This window comes from Aquila chrysaetos, chromosome 6, assembly GCF_900496995.4.
Source record: "Aquila chrysaetos chrysaetos chromosome 6, bAquChr1.4, whole genome shotgun sequence".
Classification (NCBI taxonomy): Eukaryota; Metazoa; Chordata; class Aves; order Accipitriformes; family Accipitridae; genus Aquila; species Aquila chrysaetos.
The window spans coordinates 3,987,603-4,009,897 of record NC_044009.1 but is presented as its reverse complement, the minus strand read 5'-3'; the positions used below and the strand labels follow the sequence as shown (position 1 = coordinate 4,009,897).

The following is a 22,295-nucleotide window of genomic DNA, read 5'->3' as shown; positions in this document are numbered from 1 at the left end:
TGGGTCGCAAACATGACTTGTTTAGGGCCGTCAAGTAAAACAGCCTTGTAAAATGCCTCTGGGGGATGGCTAATTTATGGAGGGGAGAAACAATATCCCTCCCCTGGTGCCACTTAACTTTTCATTTTATATTTGCAGTAATTGCACATGACATCTGGAAAAATTACCGTCCGGTCCCTGGAGAAAGCCGGGGCAGCAGGTCACGGTGCTCCAGGGGCAGATCCAGGCCGTTCCACGGGAGGGTGGCTTGGCCGTGCGTGGGACGAGGTGTGGGAGGTGGAAGCCCTTAGGGCCATCTCCCCCCACCCGTAAGTAAGCAGACGGTGATGGACCAGGCGTGGGTGACTCGGGACGGAGTACTCGTGGGAGCCCTGCTGCCCGGGCCTCAGTTTCCCCATAGGTGAGACAGGAGCAGCCCTGGCAGCAGCTCGACGATGCCAAGAGTGAACCGGGGGCTGCAGGGAGGGAAGCGGGGGGGACCCCGACAGCCCTGAGCATCCCCGCGGGTGCGGGATCCAGGCTGGGGGACCCCGGGACAGGGCTGGGGGGGGGCTGTGGAAGGAAGAAGCTGCCGGGGGGGGGATGGCGGTGCCGGCTGCGGCTCGGCAGCGGTCCCTACACCTTTAAAAGTCTCCTCACGTTGGCGCGCTGATTATCCATTAACCTGATGCGAGCTCCCTTTCCTGGGGGTGGCGTCCGCGGCAGCTCTGCAATAAGAGCCGGCAGCAGGGCTGGCTGGCTGGCTGGCTGCCTTCCTCCCTCCCTCCCTCCTCCTCTTTCCCCTACCCCCCCCTCCCGCTCCCTCCTTATCAGCAATTCAGATTGCATGCAAATCTGCGGGCTTTCTTACAGGGGCAAGGCAGAGGACCGAGCGCTTCTCGCCGGCCGCGGCTTCGGGGGAGAGCTATCTCCTCCTCCTCCTCCTCCTCTTGGGATTTTCTTCCTTCTCCCCTCCCCTGCTCTCCCCTCCCCTCCCCTTCCCTCCCTCCCTCTCTTTCTTTCCTCCTTTTCACCTCCTCGAACAAAAGTAGCCCTTCTCTCTCCGCCAGCCCTGCCTTACAGAGCGGAGCCGCTTTGTCTCCCCGCACCGTCGGGTTTACCCGGGGCTGAAAACGAACCGGACCGGGCCGCCGCGGCCGGCGGGCCATGGCGGGGGGAGCGGTGGGTGCCCGGGTGCTTTGGGCGCTGTTCCTGGGATTAGGATTGGGATTAGGTTTGGGAGGGGGTAGTACTACTGGTAATGGTGGTGGGGGGGGGGGTGTCTTGCCCCGAACGGGAGCTGGAGCGGCGGGAGGAAGAAGCCAACGTGGTGCTCACGGGCACGGTGGAGGAGATCATGAATGTGGACCCCGTGCACCATACCTACTCCTGCAAGGTAATTTTTTTTTTTTGGGGGGGGGGGGCTAGGGGTGCCGGGGAGGGGGTGTGGAGAAACTTTCGGCCCCGACCAGGCGCTTTTTCGGGCGGGCGCATGTGGTTTTTATTGTATGCGCTGGAGCTTTGGTGTGTAATTATGTATTTTTAGACTGCGGAGGCTCTCCCCGCTAGAGCTCCCACAGCTGTGTGGAGGGGAAATCTCTCAAGGTTGCTTTTTATGGGCATTTCTCTCCTTGCCGTGATGCGGAGCTGAGTCCCAACTTTCTCTCCGGCGGGGTTTAGGCTGCCGAGGAAGGTGTTCGGAGCCGCTTGCCGGCTCTACGCGTAGCTCCCCGTGTACTTCGGCAGCATCTTGAGTTGTTCTAGCTCAAGCTATTGTTTAACGACGAATCTGGCCTCTGGCTATGTTTTTTTTTTTCTTTTTTTTTCCGCCCCCCTAAGCTGAGAGACGGTAAAGTACCGAGCAACCTGAAATACCATCCGCCTGGTTGTCAGAAAACGTGCTGTACGGCTTAACCCTTCCCGGGGCAGGAATCTCACTTGCGAGGACATGCTGCTACGTTGCCTTTTCCTCTTCTCCCCATCCCTTTTTCTGCCCATCCTTCAAAAGTACTGCGGTTCCTGCCTGTGGTTAGCGCTAAGCAGGGCCTGGGGTGATGCACAGCAGTGCGTTGGTGGGAGAGGTCTGTCGGTGCAGGGGAAGGTTAACTTCATACCATGGCGTTGCCCTCTCTTCTGGAGCATCTCTCAACCCGGTAAACTAGTTGAACAGCTTCCCTCTGTCCAGCTGGTGCCCGCTGCTTCGCGCTCGCTCCCGCTGCTCTGCCCCTTGCGATACTGCACGGTACAATCTGTACCCTGCTCTCGTAAATTAGATCACAGACCCTCCAGGCTAAGCGCAGAGACCGTATGTTTGCAAAGTGTCTGGCACATCCTGGGTGCTACGTAGAAAACTAATAAGCTGCCGCCAGCAGCCGGTGTCCTGCGGCAGCTTGGGGCACATATGGCTGAATGGATGTGGGCCACCTGACGCTGGGGCAAGGGTTGCCACGCACGGAGGCAGGAGGTGGTCCAGGGTGGCTAGCGATGAGGCAGAGGTGATGCTCGTCTAAGGAACGGGTCTCTTTTCTCCCCCCGCAGACGTGCAGCAAGGTGTCTGGCTAGCGTAAAATCCAGGCTTCGTCTTGCTGCATCAGAGCAAGGCTCTGGGCCAGGAAAACCGTTTTGCCTGTGCTCCTGTGATGGTAAAACTGCTTGCTCAGCAGCTCTGCCTTTGAAAGGGTGCGATCAAGTCCAAGTAAGAGCAGCTAGGGAGCGATGTGCGGGGAGGAACCTGGGCTGCCAGCGGTGGCTTTATTTGAAACGCGGTTTGTATTGCTCAGCTTGGGAAGAGAGTCTCTCACCCGCCTTTCCCTGAGCCATCCCAAGCAATGCTGTGGAAAAGGCTTGTGCTACTTACTCTGGAGTTAACGGTGGGATTTTGCTTCTGCCGATTAGTAGTGTCATAACGGCGCCCGAAGGCCAGAACCAGCCCCCAAGATACCTTTCCAGTCCTGGAGTCCTGTAAAAGAAAGCGAAAGGAGAAAAACCTTCTCTCCTACCTTGGATGGAAGCGCCCATCTCATCTCATTGTGGCAGCGCTGCTGGCTATCCCAGTCATGCTGTGACTTCTAGCAATTTTCTTGTAACAGTGGCTCTTCAGTCCCTTTACCTACGTATCGGTCTTTTCTATGTAATTTTTAATGGTATGTTCGGAGTGCGTTTGCAGGGAAAAAAGCTTTGAAATGGGGCTTGGGGTGTCTTAAGGACCTGAAAGCAGATAAATATCTCCTAACTGTGACTTAGCAGGGCGTAACTCTCATGACTTGTAAATGTGTAGCTTTGCAGCAGCTGTTGGCCTGTTTCGCTCTTAAGATCTCTCAAAGTGTTGAAACTGCTGTGGATTCTGCTGATGCTGGGTTGCAGGGTTAGACGTACTTGCATTTTGGGTTTTTGGGTTTTTTTGGTTGTGGTTTTTTTTGGTTTTTTTGTTGTTTTTTTTTTTTAATTTTTACCAAGCACCTAGATTCCAAAAGGGCAGTTTGGGCACTAAACCTGACCGCTGGCTCCTGGTGCGCTGTGGAGCCGGAGCAAGCCAAGGTGCAGAAGGGATCTTGCTGGTTAGCTGGTGAGAAAACACGTGTCCGCTTCCTCACTGTCATACTCTGGTAACTGTTCCTTAGGCCCTGCGGTTACCTCCAAATACCACAGTTATCTCTTGTCAGGCTCTTCTTTATCTGAAGAGGAAAGGCAAGGGCCAAGTGTGCGGTAGGAGTTCCCTAGAGCCCACACCCAAAATAGTGAGTGTTATTGGTGCTGGGTGGTCTGCGAGGGAGCAGGCATGTGAATGTCTGCGAGTGCTGCGTTAGTGTATTGTTCTTCCCGGTTAAACTCTAAACCCTCCCAGCTGAAGCCTTTGATGGATGAAGATAAGCACATTACAACTCAGAAGAAATGTGAAGTTAATGTTAGATAAACACCCTTAAATAGCTACCAGCCATTCATTTGCTACTAGAGGAGATGAATAATAAGGAAGAACAGGCTGAGAGAGCTCCCAAAATTGACTCCGAAACTGGCTGTTGAGCCGCTTTACCGAGGGATTTGACATGGGAACTGGCGTGCTGTGCTTGCTCCTGGCTGCAGCCCTGGGCTTGTCCCAAGCTTGCGGTGCTGCTGTTCGTCCTATTTACGGCCTGTGTGTTGGCATTGTCCCTTCCTGCTTTTGAGTCCTCTGATGTGCCTTATTCTCGGCTGACCTGATATTTATGATAGAGAGCTCCTATTTATAGGACAAATACAGGTCCTATATGCGCTATAGGAAGCGTCGAAAAGGATGTGGATCCTGTTCCAAACAATAGAGCCCGTATTTTGGGGGGTAACGGCAGCGTGTTCTCCAGCCAGGGTTGGATGTGGAAGTTGCTGGGGAAGGTGGGTTCGGAGCTCTGCTAGCCCCTCGGGAAAGGGCAGCTGGCTTCTGCCGGGGAAGGGCACAGAGAGAGTGACAAGCAAGGGGAGAGGGACGATGTGCAGTCAGGAGGGAAGGGGTTTGGCAGAGCTGATGCTAGCCCGTACCCTTCATCTTTAAGAACCGCCGTAATCTGGCGGTGACCCTTTTTACTTCTGTCCAGAGCGACGGCTCTCTTCCTGAGGAGACTGTGCTCTAACTCGTCATCTTTCTGTACAAGACCGAGGCTGGCGTTTCTCAAAGCATCTTCCCGGCGGGAATTCGCTAGCACCGCATGTGTCTGTACGGGTGGTCCCATTCCCTGCTGTGGGATGGACCCCCGTGGCATATTGGAAAATCCTTTTACTTACTGGTTTTGTACTGCACTTAGAATACACCCTTGCAAGGATCTGCTTAAATAAAGTTTTCGCTGTTCTTACTCTGCCTCCCTGTAGCTGCCAGGAGTCTTGTAAAACAGCCTTAATCCAGTGTTTTATGTGCTCGCTGGCAAAAGAGTGAGTGAGTCTGCTATAGAGAAGGGACCTCTCGGAACTAGATTCCAGCCCAATTCTTCCTCTCTCTCCCCTTTTCTTCCCCGATCCTTGATGTAGCTGGTGAGTCACCAGTGACAAAGTGTAATTGTGTGTGATGATGAATGGGATGCCCTACAGGTAATTGCTTGGTCTTTGGTGCCTTCGTGTCCATTCATTACAGAGGATAAGGGTGGGGAGAAAGCTGGTGGACTCTGATGTTGCTGGCGAATGCTGTGGCCTGGCTCTGAGGTGTATGACTAGAACAGCCATGCTAATTAACTCAAATTACCATCTGTTTCAGAAGAGGGGGTGGGCTTTAGCCTTTCTCCCCCCCTTAGACCTAGCTGTGAAAATGCCCTGACTGGCACCTTTCAGCAAAAGCCTCAGGCTGTGCTCTCTGCCTGCCTGGCGTATTTTATTTTATTTTTTTTTTTTCTTCCCCTTTTGTCTCCTTTGTGTTCCTGGGTTTTTGCCCTGGTTGCCTGTGCACCTCACCTCCTCTCCTTGCAGTGAGTGCCTGCCCTGCGGGCTGCAGGCTGCTGCCGAAGGAAGAGGAGGTGGAGCTGGTGGGGCTGCAGGAAGGTGTCTTAACTTGACTGTGGGGAGAAAGAAGCACAACCACAGGGATTTGGGCTGCTGCAAAGTGCTGGAGGAACAGCTGGTCCCGGGTGGGGAAGCAGGAGGTTTGCCTTAGCACAGGCTTGAGCTAAAGCTGTGCAAGCTGTGCTCCTTAGCACCCCGTCTCCTCGGCTCGCCGGAGGTGCCACGTTCGCAGGTGGCCCCAAGACCGGCTCTTTGAAGGGGGCTGTCTCCTCTGGTACCACCTGCACATGGTGGAGCAGATGTCTGCCTCGGGACCGGGATTCCTGCGAGATCAGAGGGGAGGAAAGCTGCCTGTCACAGCTACCCTTCCTTGCCATCTGAAGCTCCCTCTGTTTGCTGGGTGACTGCCATCCCTCTGAAGAAAAAAAAACCAAAAAAAGCTCGGGCTGACGGGGCTGGGTACAACCGAGCAGTCAGCTTTTCGAGCAGGCTGCTTCGCGGGCTGAAACGGGCTGCGCGAATGGCTTCGAAGGCGTTTGCTTTCTCAGCCCCTCTTCTTGCCCCTGCCCGGCAGCTTGGACTTGGACTGTATGGAGAGGGATGGTAGCCTGCGTGTAAGTTATCGCTTGTCCTTTGGTTGCCGCGGCATTGCTTAGCGCTGGCCCAAGGGGAGCTGACTCCCTTCACGCTGGAAGACAAATGAGTGCGAGAGCACGTGGGTACGATGTCTCTCGCTAACCTCTCCGTGTCCGGGAGCAGCTAGGGCATGTGCGGCTTCCAAAGAGGAGCTGTCGCAGCGGGGTTTATACTTGGGATGGTTTTTGATCTCGGGTATGCAGGAGAACCGGGCTCACCGCGGTAATATACAGTGGCTGCTGTTTGGATCGCAGGACCTGCTGGGCTGGGTGGGAGCTGAGACCCATCAAGTCCAGAGTCCTCCTCTAAGGCGGGCAAATATTACACCTTAAGGAGAAGGTGCGACGAGTAGGAGGATCTGAGAATAAAATGCACTCCTAAACTTTGTTCTTAACCTTCAGCTGCACCTGTAGAGTACATGTGACACTAAATTCATTCCCTTCTTCTGCTTGATAGGTGACTTTTGTGCTGAGCAGGAGGGTGTATCACCCCAGCCTGCTCGCTCCTGTGGCGGTGGGAATGGCCCCGTTCCCTTGCCCCAGCACCTGGAGCTGCCCAGTCCTAGTCGTGGCAGGGACAGCGTGTGGGAGTTCAGCTCAAGATCGTTGTGGACCTTGAAGCCTCTTGATCAGGACTGAGACAGTGCTGAGCTCCCACCCCTGAAATTCTGGAGTTAGGGCTTCAAAAAAATCACAAGATTGATTAAAGGTCATGAGACTTGCATTCCCCCTAGCCCCCAACGTGTTTTTACCCTCTCGTTTGAGCTTGGCAGTCTCAGACCTTTGTGCGTGTCTTCTGTAGTCACTGAGTAATGGGATGGAGGTATTTGGCAAAGAGTAAGAGTCTCTCTATCTGGATGGTCTCGAGGAAGCCCGGAGGGGAACACAACGCATTTGAAGCACCGTGCATGGAAGAGGCCAGTGAGCTGCAGTTGCAGATAACTATAAAAATGGTTCATTCTAGAGCGGGGTAATGTCTGCTCTGTGCTTTCCTCCTCAACCGTAACAAATCCCCGCACCCCAACCCCTATGTCAAGCATAGAAGCTGTAGTGCAAACAACCGACTGCCTCGCTGCCGCCTCTGGTGTCCCCCAAGGGTGGGAGAGACCTGTCTGCCCACATGCCTGCGAGCATCCTTTCTCTGCCCCTTGCGTTCCCTTCGGAATCGTGCTCTTAAAGTACGTATGTGTGCGTGCCTGGTTCGGAGTGGGGATCGAGAGCCCCCTTATCTCCGAGCCGCCACCTCCCTGGCTGCTTTGGTGCTTGGCACGGTGTGCTGAAGTGCTCTTTGGGCAGTGAAGGTAGCCGGAGAAAGAATGCAGGTAACTGGGCGCTCCGGCTGTGGTAGGAGGGGAGATGCTGGCAGAGAGTAAAATAAAGCATGGTCTGAGCATGCCAGCCCGGGGATGCCTGTGGTCACGGTAATATCCATGCACTACGGCAGCCACCCTTGCTCGAGAGCCGCCCTTGCTCCAAGCTGAAACCTCAGGCAGCTCTCTGACGAGCTGTTCCTATCGCATGCAACTCGCCGACTCTGCTCTGTGGCATGTTTCCCCTGCAACAGAATTGCAGCAGCAGCAGGAGGATTTCTGACCCGTCGCGAGTGGATGGGGACATGTCTCTGGTTGACCCGTGTGCACGAAAGATTCGTTTTAGGGCTGCTTCCCTCCCATGCGGGTGTTTCTTTTGAGCAGTTTGCCGCAGAGAGCGTGGCACTGGAGACAGGCTGGCTTGCAGTTGTGTGCAGATCTTGCCATTTCTGGGCAGGGGGATGAGCCAGCAATGAGGTCCGGGGAGACTCTTCTAGAACCGCTGGCAGCGGGAGGGGGAGAGCGGGACAAACTCTTGTGGCCAGGACTTATTTTTCTTCCTGAAGTTTGGATGAGTAAAGGGAAATGGGCTCCTACTACCAAATCCTCCATGTATTTTAGCAAATCCAGTCTGCTAAGGCAAAGGTTTTCTTTAGTTGTTTGTAGGAACATAAGTTGCCTTTGGCATTTCTACGTGGAATGGTATCTGGTCTGCCTTTTGTCTTCCCAAGGTACCGGTGCCTTGTCAGAGCTGGAGGACTCTTTTCTTTCATTCACCCAACCCACCTGCCTCCTCCTGCCCCTGTTTTAAGGCTCCTGTGTCACTGTTCAGAGCCTCCCCCATGGATGGACAGTGCTTTCTTTAGCTGTGCGGCCTTCCCCGGTTGGGGGCTTCCAGCCATTTAATGTTCCCTTCAAAGCTTTTTTTCTTATTCAGAAGTGTTTTCTTCTCCCCCGATACATTTCACCACTGAGATTTTGCTGCGAGTCAGGATATCTCTGGGAGAACTGTACCAGCTGGAGTCTGTCACCTTGAATGATGCTGCCTGGGAGTAGAAACGGGGTTCCTTTGGGAAACTCTCGAGCAGCCTTCCTGGGCTGAGTTGAGATGTGCTGCAGAGGCTGCCGGGGTCTGCTCACCCCTTCTCCCACCCCATCTCTGCCCCTGCCTGACTGCTTGTGCTCCGCTGTCCCACGGGAGCCCCCACCTTGCCGGACCTGGGCTCTCCCGCACCATGCGGGAGGCTGGTCTCTGGATGGCAGTGGTGCCTGCTGGTTGCCCTCAAGTGTTTGCTGAGAAGCTACAGCTTATCTGGAGCCATTATTCTTGCCTGAAGAAAGGAAAGGGGCATGGTTACCCTCCACCAGCCCTGGGATCCTTTGTGCCGGGGGCTTGCTGGGTGTTTGCCCTTGAGATGGGGAAGGCGAGCCCTCCCCGGGGTTGGTGATGAGAGGAGAGGAAGAAGAGGGTGGTTTCAGTTCTTGCGTCCCTGCAGGCAGAGTGGGCCTCCGGAGAGGTGAGTCAGGGTGGTTCGTGGTAGGGTTTGGTGCCGGGCAGCTCTTCCTCAGGCTTTTTTGGCAGCCCGCTTGGTTTTGGCTGGGCTCAGAGTCTGCTACCAAGGGAGGAGAGCCGGGAAGGGAAGGCAAATCCTGGCTCTCGGCACCAAGGGCGATGCGTCCCACGCAAAGAGAAGATGGGTGCAGGGGGACGAGGTATCTCCGTCCCTTGCTGGAGAGCCGGCACGGCTGAGGGGCCCCTTGCGACACAAGCCCTGTCCCCCTTTGCTCCCCACAGGCTGCGTGGGGAAGGGGCCAGGAGTGCCGAGTACCTGCGCTAGAGAGTTGGCTGCAGCTTTGGCAGAAAGAGTAGTATGTGCTTTAGTCTTTGTTGGCCACGTATTTTGTGCTTTTAGAAGGACGGCTAATGAAATTAGCTCTGCTGGAAAGCTTTGCCAGCCCGAACCGCTCCTGTGCATCTTGTGACAACGTGATAAAAATTAATCGGGCCAGAAGGTGCCAGTTGTCTGCGGCCGTGAAATGCCTCACGCGCTCTTTCTCCCTCTCGTTCCAGGTGAGAGTCTGGCGTTACCTGAAAGGCAAAGACATCGTCACTCACGAGATCCTCTTGGATGGTGGGAACAAGGTGGTTATCGGTGGCTTCGGGGACCCGCTAATCTGCGACAACCAAGTCTCAACCGGGGACACGCGGATTTTCTTCGTCAACCCTGCCCCGCAGTACATGTGGCCGGCACACCGCAACGAGCTGATGCTGAACTCCAGCCTCATGCGGATAACGCTGCGTAACCTGGAGGAGGTGGAGCACTGCGTGGAAGGTGAGGCTGGAAGCGTGGGTGCCTGGCTTTCCCTGGGGTGCTACCTGGGCGAGCAGATGCAGCAGCGGCCAAGCCCTGGCTCTGTTGGCCACCTTGTGCTCTTAGCTTGTAAATGATCGATTGGCAAATGACCTCGCTGGGGAGGAGGCGGATCAGTCCTGCTGTTCTACATGTGTCTAGGGTAGAGTCATACCGCTCTGTGGACTCACTTGTCGTGGGGACAGTGCCTGACGTTGACCTTGTTGTCAGAGGCAGTGGTTGCAACCAAGGTACAGCCAAGCAAAGTTATTTTATGTTATTTTTGCTCCAGATTTGATGCAGGCTCTCGGTCCTCTCTGCAATGAGTCTGATGTGGTTGGGAGCATCCCCAGTGCAAGTCCTGTCCTAACACAAGTGTGTGGCAGGCACTTATCAGGGAGCTTCTACTCCTCACACCTGAGTTAGATTCTCCTGTAGGTTTAGAACTAATAAGTTAATGGGTTAATCTTGCTGTGAAGGCCTGTCCTTTGTGGTAGTCACCCCTAGCTTCCTCTGTCTCAGAGCTTCCTCGCTTGCTAAGTCAGCCTTGTGGACTCCTTCAGGGATCTGAGAAGCCAGCCGAGTTCTGCTTGGGGCTAAAGGTATAACTAGGTCAGAACCAAGCCGAGCAGCTAAGTGATTTTTGGGGGGCATGAGGTGTGCTTCTCTATTGCTGTGGTGAAGCTCTGTATCCCTTGCATGTTAATCTCTCTGGAGCCTTTGTGTCTGCTCCCAAAAGAGCTGAGATGAGGTGGGTTGTAATGTTGTGCAGTGCTCGTGGAGTACATGTGCGCCACGTTGACGCTCAGCACAGGGACCGTGGGCTGACTTGTAGCTTGGGAAAACGTGAGGAGCGCTGACGTGCCCGTGCCAAAGAGGGTGGCTGAGTTACTAGTGCTGCTGTGGGTGTAACAACAAAGCTGTTGGGAAGAGCTCGGGGGGGGGGGGGGGGGGACAGCCCATATGTGCTCTTTAATAGGGTCTTGGACCTCCAGGTGTGGAGATCTGCTTTCCATAGAGGCACATCTGGAGAGAATTGATCTTTCTTCTACTTGTTGCCCAACCACCTTGAAAACCTACCTCTGTAACAACCCATTTGCTGGCTTCTTTCTTCCCCCTTTATGCTTGTTCTCTATTCCAGCAAGAGTTCTGAGCTCATGGGGGAATGTGGTGCCCCAAAAGCCCTTTGCTGGGGTCTGAGTATGTCCTGAGAGCAGATGAGTAAACAAGGGAAGGAATGCAGGAATTCTGCACAGACAACAAATAAACATGCAGATTGGCTCCCTCCTCCCCTTGGATGTGCAGAGGAGAGGCCGTAACCCCTTTTTCCAGCTGTGAATGCTGACAGAGGTAAATGACCGAACTCAGGCTGGGAGAGAGCTAATTCAGCAAAGTGGCTTACAAGAGGCACCCGTCTCAAGTGGGTTTTGTAAGCGGGAGGGACACTGGATGTTTTCTACGTGTATATGTATTCCATGTTGTACTTGAAAGGTATCGGTCCTGCTCCTTCCTTGCACCTAGCGGAGAGGGAGGCAGGAGAAAGAAGTGTGTGCGTGGTTGTTTTTGTTAAACCTGCGCAAACATTTGGAAGAATTCTGTCTTCGCTAGTTTGCTGTGTTCTTTGGCGTGCTCGTTTTGCACGCGCTGGATGTGAGCTGGGGTGGCTGAGCTAGGTGGTTCCCGTTTGCGGTGAAGGATGTTGTCCCTTAAGGCCCCTGGGAGCTGATGAGAAATCTAGTTTTCCTCCTAATACTATAGATTCAGTGGAGAATTGGGACCCGTTCCTGCTTTCGCCGTTAGTGGGGGAAGATTCAAAATTGTGTTGCGTTGGTGTAATGCTCGTTATGGCTCCTGGTGTGTTGGGGCTGGCTGCGTTTGAGCTTGGCTGGGACCTGCTGCAATTGGGGACCCATCCTAGTCACGGAAAGCTTTTCTTGCAGAGGGCTGGGGTGGTGACGGGACTGTTGTTCCCTGCAGCTGTACGGTGTCCTGGTCCCAGGAGGGGAGAGGTGTGGAGTGCCTGTGTGCACCAAGCTGTAGGTGGATGTCTCTGTCTGTAAGCACGTCCTCTGCTGCAGTACCATAGGAAGGATTTGCGTGGTGTTTCTCCCATGCTGTTGTGCAAGGGAGTTGAAGGTGCCAAAACTGGGCATGTCTAAACCCTCTCTCTCCCTCCCGTGTGATTAAATTGCAGGTCCATGCAGTTATAAGTAGGTTTATCTTTCCTCCCTGCTGCATTAACCTTTCCTGCTGCCAGGTAGCAGATGATTCGTTTTGGGACTCCCCTCTTCCCTGAAGATCATTTGCTGCGTAGCTTGCTTCCTTTAACTCATTAGTCCCCTCTTCCCAAAGGCTCACCGGGATGCTGTTGGCGTGCAGATAGGGTCAGCCCGCACGGCTGGCGGCTCAGGGCCGGCAGGCTGGTGTGGGGAGAGTGGGGACTGGAGAGGGCTGGAAAACAGCCCGCAGACAACTTGCCGTGTGTGGTGGACCTGATTTCTCCAAACTGATGGACACCTGTCCAGACTGCGTTGCTGAGAAATGACAAAAACGAGGCAACCTTGAGTTACTAGTGTCTCAGGTAGGTCAAAAAGTGTTGCTCAGGGGAGATGCAGCGATTCTTATTTTGGTATCTGGCTGAAGTAGCAGCTGTTTGACTCGCCTCGATAAACCCACCTTTCTTGTCATATCCAGTGGACTTGCTTTTCTTCTTCCCACGTCTTGGAAGCCTGGTTGTTGTGCGAGTATCCTATATGCTGGGTGCTAGCAGGTTTGCTGTAGAGAGGATGGAACAAACTGACTCCCAAAACCTTGGTTTCCCTTGAGCCCTACCTAAAGCTCAGGCCCCTCCTGAGGTCTGTGGAAGTCCCTTTCAGCTCGCCCAGTGCAGCTGCCCTGCTGGCTTCTGGGAGGCCGTGCAAAACCAGCCATGAGAACCTGCTCCTGCCACCCTGGGAACCATTTCTGAGCTCTGAGCCTGAGAATTTAGCTCCAGGACTTGTTTCCCATCAGCTCCCCACAGGAGGGTTCAAAGCAAAGCTGCCCAGAACACTGCTCTTTGCTGCACTTTGAGTTTCAAAACAAACTTTTGAGTGCTTTTGCAGAAAGAATTGGAAGAATGGTGGCAGCTGAGTGGAAAAACACGAATGTTTTGAGTATCTTCATCTCCTGTCGCTCCAGCTTGGAAAATTCCTAGACATCAAAATCTTTCCTGTCTAAGAGGGGGGTTCAAACCAGGGCATCTCTGCGAAACAGCTCAGGTTAGAGTAAAACCGGTGTGTTTTGATTACACTTAATTGTAATAAAAATGCTTTGACCAGCTGTAGTCAAAATGCAAGGCTTCAGCTAAGCTCTGCAAACTGGCTCAGCGCTGAGGGTGCCCGGAGGGAAGTTTTTTGGTGCTAAACAGCAGAGGAGCAGCTCTGGGGCTTGCGCAGGAGACTGGGATGCGGGCTTGGACTGGGTCCCTGGGCGAAGGAGGATATTTGCTCTGGTGCCTCTGTGGGGGAATGCATGGAAAGGGAGCCGGCCCCAAGCAGCGTAGCGCCGGGAGTGGATTTCCTCTTGTTCTTCAAGACATCTGGATGAGGTTTCCCCGGGGAAAGAATTAGCCTGATAAGCCCCGGCATCGCTGTATTTGTGCCTTGAATGCTGGTACTGCAGGAAGAGGGCTGGAGTCAGGTGTTGGAGCTTCCCAAGGCACAGCAGGCTCTGTGCTAGGTGCAGTGCTTTCCTCTCCTTGCTCTCCCCTGACCAAGGCCGTCAGGCATGGTCTTCTGGAGTTCAACAGCTGACTAATCCCCGAGAGATCTTTCCTCTGTGTGTGTCTCGTATTTCACTTTGATCGCAACTGCGCTTGAAGAAAATCAAGATTTTTTTTTTTTTTTTTTTTTTTTTTTTGTGTGTGTATGGTGTGGGAGGGGCTGTGTGTTGACTGCATACTGAGCTGTCTGGGTGGAAGGAAGTTCAGACTAAACCTTTGTTAGGGCCTTGGTTAATGAGAACCCAGAGCTCCTCTTAAATAGTGCCTTGCTTGTGGCATGATTTGCATTAACGCTGGTGCAATTGCCCCAGCCAAGACTGCTTTGCTAGCTTTGGAGATGTCCGTGGACTTTGAACCTCCTGGGAAAAGCCATGTACGTTGGCTTTACGAGTACAGCGCATAGTGAAACTCGGAGGCGTTGGCTACAGTAAACACACGGCACTAACAGAAGGTCCTGCTGCTGGCTCGAGACCCTCGTCCCAGAGCAGTACGTCCAACACACGTTCAAGAAGCCCTTGCTCTGCGCTTTAACTAGCGCGGCGTCACTTCAGCTTCTCGGGCGACGTGGAAAATAGGGCCCGTGAACCAAGAGGAAAGGTTGTTAAGCCTTTTGGTAAGGACAGATCTGCCTGCCTGGGGAGCAGTAGGTGGGCGATGCTCCCGACGGGAATTATTCCAGCAGCGAGAGCAAGGCTGAGGACTGACCCTCTACGTGCGCATACAGCAGCCATCCCAAACCCTTTCTGGACTAGCCGCTAGCTTCCCAGGCTGCTGAGAGCGGCCGTGGTTAGTGCTGCGCTTGCGCTTCCACAGCGCGAGGTAACTTCTCTGCTGCTTCTTCCAGCCCTGGTGCGGCTGTGGGCTTGGGGCTGCTCCCTCTGGGTAGGCAGGGATGGTCGGTCACCTTTGGGTGCTGTGTGTTACCCAGCCTAGGGACTGGAGGGGGCCACTGCGGTGTCTCGGGGCGCTGCTGTGAGGATAGCGTGCCGGCCTTTGAAACTCTTTTCCGTATAGATGCCCGTAATAAAGCTGGCTGCTTTGGCTGGTGTTCAACATGCAGTGTGCTGCAGATGCTCCATATGTTTAAAAATGGCACTTAGCTCCTATTGAAATTCTGATTCTAGCCAGTCCCGAACTCTCCTCTGACTTTTCATCTCTGTGACAACCCTCTTAATTACTCCCATGGAGGAACTGCATCCAGTCCTGAAGCTTCGGTTCTCCCATGTCTGCTTGGGAGCGGGACTGCTTTGAAAGCATCTCCCTTTAAGTTACACTGTCCATTCCGTTTTGTCTCCTGCCTGTTCACTTTTATTCTGTCCTCTCTTTCTTTTTAGGTCTCTGCCTCCATAGAACTGAGACGTTTTGTTCTTGTAAACCAGCCCATGCAAAATTTTCTTTTCAGGCTCCTTACAGAGACTGTAAGGCATGCACAGTAGGCTCCTCTCAGCAAGGAAATTGCTGGCATGGGTTTGTGTAAGGTGATTTGGGCTGCAGTCACTTCCCATGCTCTGGTCTCTCTGCAGCCCTTCCCCACTCCTGCAACTATTTCTTTTTAATCCGTCCCTGGCATTTCATTGTGCTTCAGAACAGGCAAGGGAGGGGGCTGGAAGAGGGTTAGTGTGTGGGTTTCTTCTTCAAGAAGGTTTTTCTTTCCTTTCCTCCTCTTCTTGGCTCTGCTTCGAATTGAAGATAATGAGAACAGCATCAACACCTCCGTCTCGGGAGGGTGAGCGAGTTAGCCAGCAGCTGTAAAATGTAGTAAACTGAGAGGAGAGAATCCACTGCTGAACGCTCCTGGGGCCCATTTCTGGCTCCCCATCCGCGGGCTGGGGTAGCACGGGCACAGCAAGGCAGCTCAGCTAGCTGCCGGGGCTGGAGGACGTTTCTTCTCGGGGCCGCCGTGTCCGAGGCTGGCACTGGGGAGAGCGGGAGCTTACTGGTGGGTGATGGTGCAGGAGCCAGCCTGCCCTGTCTGCAGCCCTGGCCCTGCCGCACCGGCTGGACCAGCGGTTGGGGGAGATGCTCTCGCCGCTATCGTGGGGGGCCCTGTGCGTGGGCCAGGCACGAAGGGTCTGTTTCTTCCCTCCCTTGCGTGGTAATAATGCAAAACATCCCATGGGTTTACGGCAGTAGCTAAGAGAGTCGATTTGTTTAGCAAATTCCTATGGAATTTTAATCTGGTGTGGGAGGCTACTGGTCTGGGAAGGCTCCGTTGGCCCCGCTTCCCGCTCTGGCACATCCTGCTGCATTTCTCTGTGGGATCGGCTCTAGGGCTTGTTGGTCAGCGGCACAGACGCCGTATCTCTTGGCAGTGCCGGCTGTGCAGTTATGACAAGTGCTGGGCCCTGGCCATGTGCTCTTGGGTCTGCTTTTCCTTTGTTTGCTCTGCTAATAACTTGGAGGGGGACTGTGGCTTGCTGTCTGCTGCGCTACGGAGGGGAGCTGCTGCTGCGGGCTCCGGCAGGCTCTGTGTCTCCTTCTGCGGTGTGTTTTTTCTGTCGAACGGCTAGGTACTGATGGGTGCTGATCCGGGGCTGGTACATCATCTCCTGGCTGGTGGGAATGCACAGGGAAGCAGCGTTCTCCCGATTTCATCCTTTTCGTACGGCCACGGGGTAGAAGGGTGGAGAAGGGATGCGGGAGTGGGAAAGGTATCCCGAGTTCCCATAGGGGACCAGTCTGAAACGTTTCCGCGTCCCGCTCTGTCCCTGCAGGCTCCTTTCGGTGCTTCCCGCCGCAGGATGCTCGCGCAGCGTCAGCCCTGCTCAGGGGACCTGACACGAGGTGTGTCGCAGTGCTCCCGCGCAGGGGATTGCTGCGGGGAGCTCCTCCGTGGGCACGTGTAAGCCTTTGGTGGTGGTGCTGGGGAGAAGAAATCCTGCTGCGGGGGCGGCCGCCGCTCCCTCGGGGCGGCGGGGAGTGGGTGCGAGTGGAGTGACGCTTCCTACTGGCAGGCGTCACCGCTCCTGTTGATAAGGCTGGCTCTGAATTTCTCCCTTCTGAGTATCTCCTAAACTGAATGCCTGCAGATTTGGGGCTCTGGCATCTCCTTCGGCCTCTTCGCATCCCCCGGCGCTGCAGAACTGGTTTTTGGACTCCTTGATAACCTGTCGCGAGGCAGCACTCTGTCTCATTGCCTTTCCCTGACGCCCTCTGCCCCTATCCCGCAGCCACGCTGTAAAATGGGGACCTCCGTCCCTCCCTCCCTCCTCCAGCTTGGATGAGAGGTTGGGAGCCTGTACTACACCTGGGCACACGCTGCTTTAGCCGACGTGCTGGAGGTCAGCCCTGCTGATGCCGCAGGCTGCGGGGCCAGGCTTTGCAGACAGCCTGTGCTGTGTGAGCCTTTACCCGCTGACCGTTTTTGGTCACGGTGTCGCTTTAACAAAAGATGTTGCTGTGCTACGGCTGCTTCTGTCCAGACCTTCCCCGTCACTTGTTTCCCCGTCTGCTCTGTATCTCTTTGCACGGCACCAGACATGGGAAGGAGCAGTCAGCCCTGTCACACTGTATGTGCTGGAAGTGTAAATTAAATATACAGGCATGGCTGCTTGCAGAATGCAGCCAGACAGTCACATGTATGAATTTAGATTGTTTTCAATGCTGTAACCAATTTACAGCCGCCTAAGACTGAGTGGCCCTGCCTTTCTGGCAGGGGCAGAACTCAACTCTCCGTTTCTCTCTGCTGCAAATTGCCGGCTCCTGCTGCTCCAGGTGGGCAAAGCTCTCCCTTCGGTACACCCAAACTTTGCACTGCTCGTCTCAGACTCTCTCTAGCTGAGACCTGGGGCGCATGGGTCAGCCTGGGTATCCACAGAAGCTGGCCCAGCAGAAAGGATGCGAGGGAAATGGCTCGGTACTCGTCTGGTTTCCAAACGAAGCCCGGGAGCTGGGTTCTGCTGGTGAGGAGGACGGAGCCGACCTGCCCCAGCCTTCGGGCCGTCCGGAGCTGTGGTGGGGTAATGGGCAGCACTGGGCAGGTCAGCCTTTGCCCGTGAGCATCTGCCTGTCAGAACTGCCAGGCGCCTGCTGGAACTGCCGGCACCCGTCCGGGCTTGTTCCCTGCTAATCCTTACCGGGGAGCGGGACTTCAGTCTGTTTATCTTACCGAATGCTGCAAAGGTCCTGCATTCCTTCGGGATGACTTCCAGGAGCAGGAGAGCTCTTTGATGTGCTGCGTGGCCAGGCTGGGCATAGAGCGGCCAGTGCCCCAGGACTGGATGGGTAGCCTCCTCTCCCCGATGGGCTGTGGATTGGAAGAGGTAAACGGTGCTCTGCAAGCTGCTCCCTCCTTACAAAAGCCATTCTAGCAGCGTCTTTTTCTTTTTCCTGTGAAAAACTGCTGCTCTTCCCGCATTTTCGGCTCCCTGGAATCATTTTCTTTGATTAGCAAAGGAAATGGGACTCCAGTGCTTTCAATAATTCATACCCAATTTGGCTAATTTCAGTCTGGCTGCAGCACAGACTACTAAGTGAGTAAGAATGTGCAAAGTTTCAAACTACCCTTTCTTATTTGCTTCTAATTTTTACTCCCCTGGCTCCTCCTGTGTCCAGCAGCCACTCCGGTCTCCGTAAATCTTCCTACTAAACGATGGCAAGCTGAACAGCGGGGCCGGGTGTGCGCAGCGGTACGGGCTGGGCTCTGTCCCCAGCCCTGCCTCAAGCCCCCGTTGAATTCCTCATCTTCCGAAGCTTGGACTCTCCCACCCAGTGTCTCGCCCGCTTTCTCGTGTTGCTTGGCTGCTTTCTGAACGACCTCCATCACCATTGCAGCTTGAGCTCTTGTGCCTTGGCCAGATCCCAGCCCTATTAATTCCCCTTGCCTCCTTAGGTCTGTATTGCAGCTTCACCTGAAAGCCACTTTCTCTGCTCGGTAGACTTGCTGCCTGTTTGCGTTGCCTTGCGCTGCCACGCAGCTGCTTTGTCCCATCCCAGAGGCAGTGCCAGGCAGCGGAGATCTCGTGGATCACGCAGGAGCCTGGCTGGTAAAAGGTCTTTTGCAACGCAAACTGCTGTGAGGGTGACTGTTACCTCTGTCTTTCAGCGGCTGGCAGAGTAGGAGCCGTGGCTGGTGTTTGCCTGGCGTGCCGCAGAAGGGAGTCTGCGTGTGTCATTCTTAGAGTGACTAGGCAGTGGTTTTTCTCCTCAAGCTGAGGCCACGTGGATTTAGCTGGATTGCTTGGATTTAGTGGATTTCTGCCCTGAAAGAGGACCGGCACTGCTACTTGCTGTTTATAGGCTAGAGATGCTCTTTCACAGCTGGGCTTTGCTTGTAGCCTCGCTCTGTAGCTCGCTTATTCCATTATCTCATCTTGAGCTGCCTTTTCGGGAGAAGTAAAGCAGGTTAAAATGGCTCTGCTGCCCCTCTCCAGATTCAGGAGCCAAACCTTAACATCTTCCGTGATTGACTGCCTCTTCCTATCCTATTTTTTTCCCCTGCATAGTAGTGAAGTTGGAAGAGAGCTGCACACTCCCAGAGGATGTTGTGTCATCTTGATGGGCTGTAAGTGCATCTTCTGTCTAATATTAGACCACTGTGCTCTCTCAGTCTTGCAGGGATGCTAATTAGCTTAAGTGAACTGGAGGACTGGCTGTGCCTCAGCATCTTTGATTTGTGGGTGATACTCAATTAAAACAAGGGGAACAGAAAAAGGCTGAGGGAGCTTTTGCTGATCTCGGGACTTGTAAGTGCATTGCCCCTCTCTGGGTATTTAGTCCTCAGCTCTGTGTTTCAGGTGAGCAGCGCCAGACCAGCGTGGAGACCAGCTCGCAACTCTCTCCAGACACGTAGGAGTGCTTTGGGTTGGAATCGGTCTCGTCCAAACCGCTGCTCCTGGGGAGAGAGGGAAGTGCGGAGGCTCAGAACTGGTTGGAGAACAGTGTGAAGCGGTTATCTTTCTTTTAAGGGCTTTAAAGCAATTTGCCCATGTTAACAAGCTCCCCTAGGTGCTGCCTGCCTTTCTGCAGACTGAGACAGGTATGGCAAGTAAGCAGCCATACGGTCCCAGTTCGCAGTGTGACCAAGCAGGGAATGGGACCCAGGAGTCCTTACTCGGTGGGCTGCTCGCCGCTGCCAGCAGAAGGGGAAAGCTCAGGACAACTGTGATAACCCACCTGCATCTTCAGTCTGAATGGCTGGGGCAGACACTTGACGCTGCAGCCAGAATACCAGAGCTTTACAGATAGATAGCCAGGCTGTTGGCACGTAAAACGGGAGGAGAGCTGATGACAGGGGAGATCTCCCTTGAGGGGCTGTTGAGGATCCTCGCCGCCGTAGCAGAGTCGCTGTGGACTCTTTCCTGTTACTTGTGGATTCCCTGGGACTTTCCCCGCTATGGCACTCCCCTGGATGCAATGGCGACGTACTTTGAATTTCCTTCTGCCGGCTTTTCCTTCGGCCTTCCAGGCTGCTTATTAGCCTGTTCCTGACTCCATCTACAGCAACAGGGAGCACGGGGCTGCTGCGAGCACCGCACGCTGATCATACGTGCGTGGTGCCCAGGTGGTCTGCCAAACGCGCTCTTGGACATTATACCTCGGCTTGTTCTTTTCTCTGCCTGGGTAAAATCTTAGCATCCCTGCTGGTCCGGAGGAGTAAGCAAATAGAAGAGGCATTGAAACTGGACTTTCTCGGCTCTTTAGCTAAGGAGAGTGTGGCTAGAGCTAGTTCCTGTCTTCCTTCTAGCATAAATGCCACCAATGCAATTTATCCATTCCTCGGAAATATAGCTGCAGACTGGAAGGACGGCTCATGCTGCAGAACCCAAAGGCCAGGAGGGATGCTCAGAGTTTATTTCTAACCACTTGCCACTGTTGCGTGCATGCCGTGTGGTGTTGAACTAAAGCCCCCATCCGAGGCTAAATTCACGTTCTGAAAACTAGTCTTTAAACATCTTCCCAGCCCCTTGTGCTGCGGCAATGTTTGTTGCAGGTGGAGGATCGCAGCCAAAGCCTTTAACCTGGCCGGGTGCGTGTTAACTCCTACCGGAACAGAAGCTGCCAGGTGCTCGGCTTTGGTAACCAAAGGGTTGAGTAAGTTGTAGCCTTCCAGCACTTGCAGTAGTTCTGAACCCCTAAACTGCAGAAGAGAAGTTGCCGGAGGGCGGAGGGGGAGAAAAATCAACTAATACATTGCTTGCCAACTCTATTTCAGCTGCCAAATTGTGATTGTCTTGGCTCTGAAGCTGTTCTCCTTGGCCAAGAAGCACCGTATCTCGCTCTGTTTCTGGGAAAAAAAACAATGCTCTGGGGCCTTAGGTCAGTTCAGGCCTTCAAGTACTTCTGTAAAATCAAGGAATAACTGTGTTACAAAGGAAGCATCAGCCCCAAAGTGGTGGCGAGGGTGTAAAAGTGATCTGAATGAATCCTCTGACTGCATAAGGCAAGCTGGATTCTGGCTTCCCACCCCGGACAGGACAGCCCCAAACAAACTTTCCTGATTTGCGTGGCCCAGGAAGCAGCTGGGAGCGATGGGCACGGACACGGAAAATCAAATTGGCCGGTTGGAGCTGTAAGGTGTGTTTCCAGCTCTGTGCGTTCTCGGTGAACGTGGTGAGATTCCTTGTTCCTGCGGAAGGCAAAAATCATCTGAGCTTGGGGAGGAAGGAGAGGAGCAAAAAAGAGGTTAGAGCATGTTCTGGGGGCTGTGCCTCGGTACCTGGGGCTCCCTTCATCAGTACCGTGGGCCGGCTCCTCCGTTGCCTTTTCAGCAGTGCCGAGACCCCCGTTCCCGGTGCCTGCAGTGGTACCTGCAGGGCTCTGCCGGGGGTCTGTAACTGCCCCCCCCGAGGGTCAGGGCAGGCTGGGGCTCACGTTGGTCTCATCCCTCGGGCAACGATTCCCGTGGGTACCAGCGGAGGCTGAGCGAGAAAACCTCCGGGGAGGGAGCGAAGTGCCCGTGTGCGGTGCGAGGCGCGCGTCTCCGAACAGAGAGCAGAGGCAGATGGCGGTCAGGGGTGGTTTTGGATTTCTTCCTAGGGTTTTTCTGTCCTGGAGGCCATTTATTTCCTTGTTCCTCCGTGCAGCCAGCCCGGGAGAGAGGTACTTCCCTGGGCTTGGTTGGGTGCTGCCGGCCAGCAATACCAACCCTTTGCCTTGCACCTTTCTGCCGATAAACCTTAATCCGCCCTTGCGCTAACGGGCAGTGGCCAGGCGGGCAGCCAGGGACGGCATTCCAGTCATAGCTCAGCCAGGTAGGCTGGCAGGAGAAGTCTTGCTTGGCTGGATCCGCGGAGTGAGGTGTGGGAGGAGCAGCCTGCCCTCAGGAAAGGGGTGGCATGGGGAGCGGGGTGTTCCCAGTAGTGCTGGGGCGATGGTCCAGCAGCAGTGGGTGGCACTGGCCGCCCAGGGGTGCAAGAAGGGGGTGGCATCCTTCCTCGGCACGGCTGGGGTGGTCTCTTGTTGCTGACTGTCTCCTCTCTGGGTCCCTGCTCCTGTAACGTTAAGCAGTGCAGCCGCCTTTTTCTTGGTGGCTGTCCTGGTAGAAGAGGACATAACTGATTATTTTTTATTTTTTTTTTTAGATGCTACTATGCCATCGCTGGGGAAAACCCAGAGCCTGGCATTATGCAGCAGACCAGAAAGGTCCTTGCTTTGAATTCGGGATGGATCCTGTAACTCCTGGGTGGCTGCATTTGAAACGGACACCCAGCAGGAGAGGAGCTGGAGAGGGCTGGCTGTGTGCCGCTGCCCAGCCGTGCTGCGGGATGCTGCCGTCCCGTTACGGACCAGGGCAAGCTTCTCGGGAGTCCGCTCTTCCCTGTGTGCTTTCCCCAAGGGAACGGCTCCTTCACTGTCATGT

At 54.4% G+C, this 22,295-nt stretch overlaps 1 protein-coding gene across 5 annotated transcripts in view; it reads left to right on the top strand.

Moving 5' to 3' along the window:
• Positions 1–799: 799 nt before the first annotated feature.
• The window catches only part of AGRN (agrin), a 127,658-nt gene continuing 106,162 nt past the window's right edge, over positions 800–22,295 (top strand). For 2 of the 5 annotated variants that reach the window (XM_030018202.2, XM_030018198.2), the window contains exons 1-2: positions 802–1,375; positions 9,453–9,714. In XM_030018202.2, coding sequence (XP_029874062.1) covers positions 1,241–1,375; positions 9,453–9,714 — 397 coding nt within the window. In that variant the 5' untranslated portion in view covers positions 802–1,240. Of the gene's footprint in view, positions 1,376–9,452; positions 9,715–22,295 lie in introns of all 5 variants that reach the window. The other 3 variants (XM_041124452.1, XM_030018197.2, XM_030018199.2) reach the window with 3 other exon arrangements.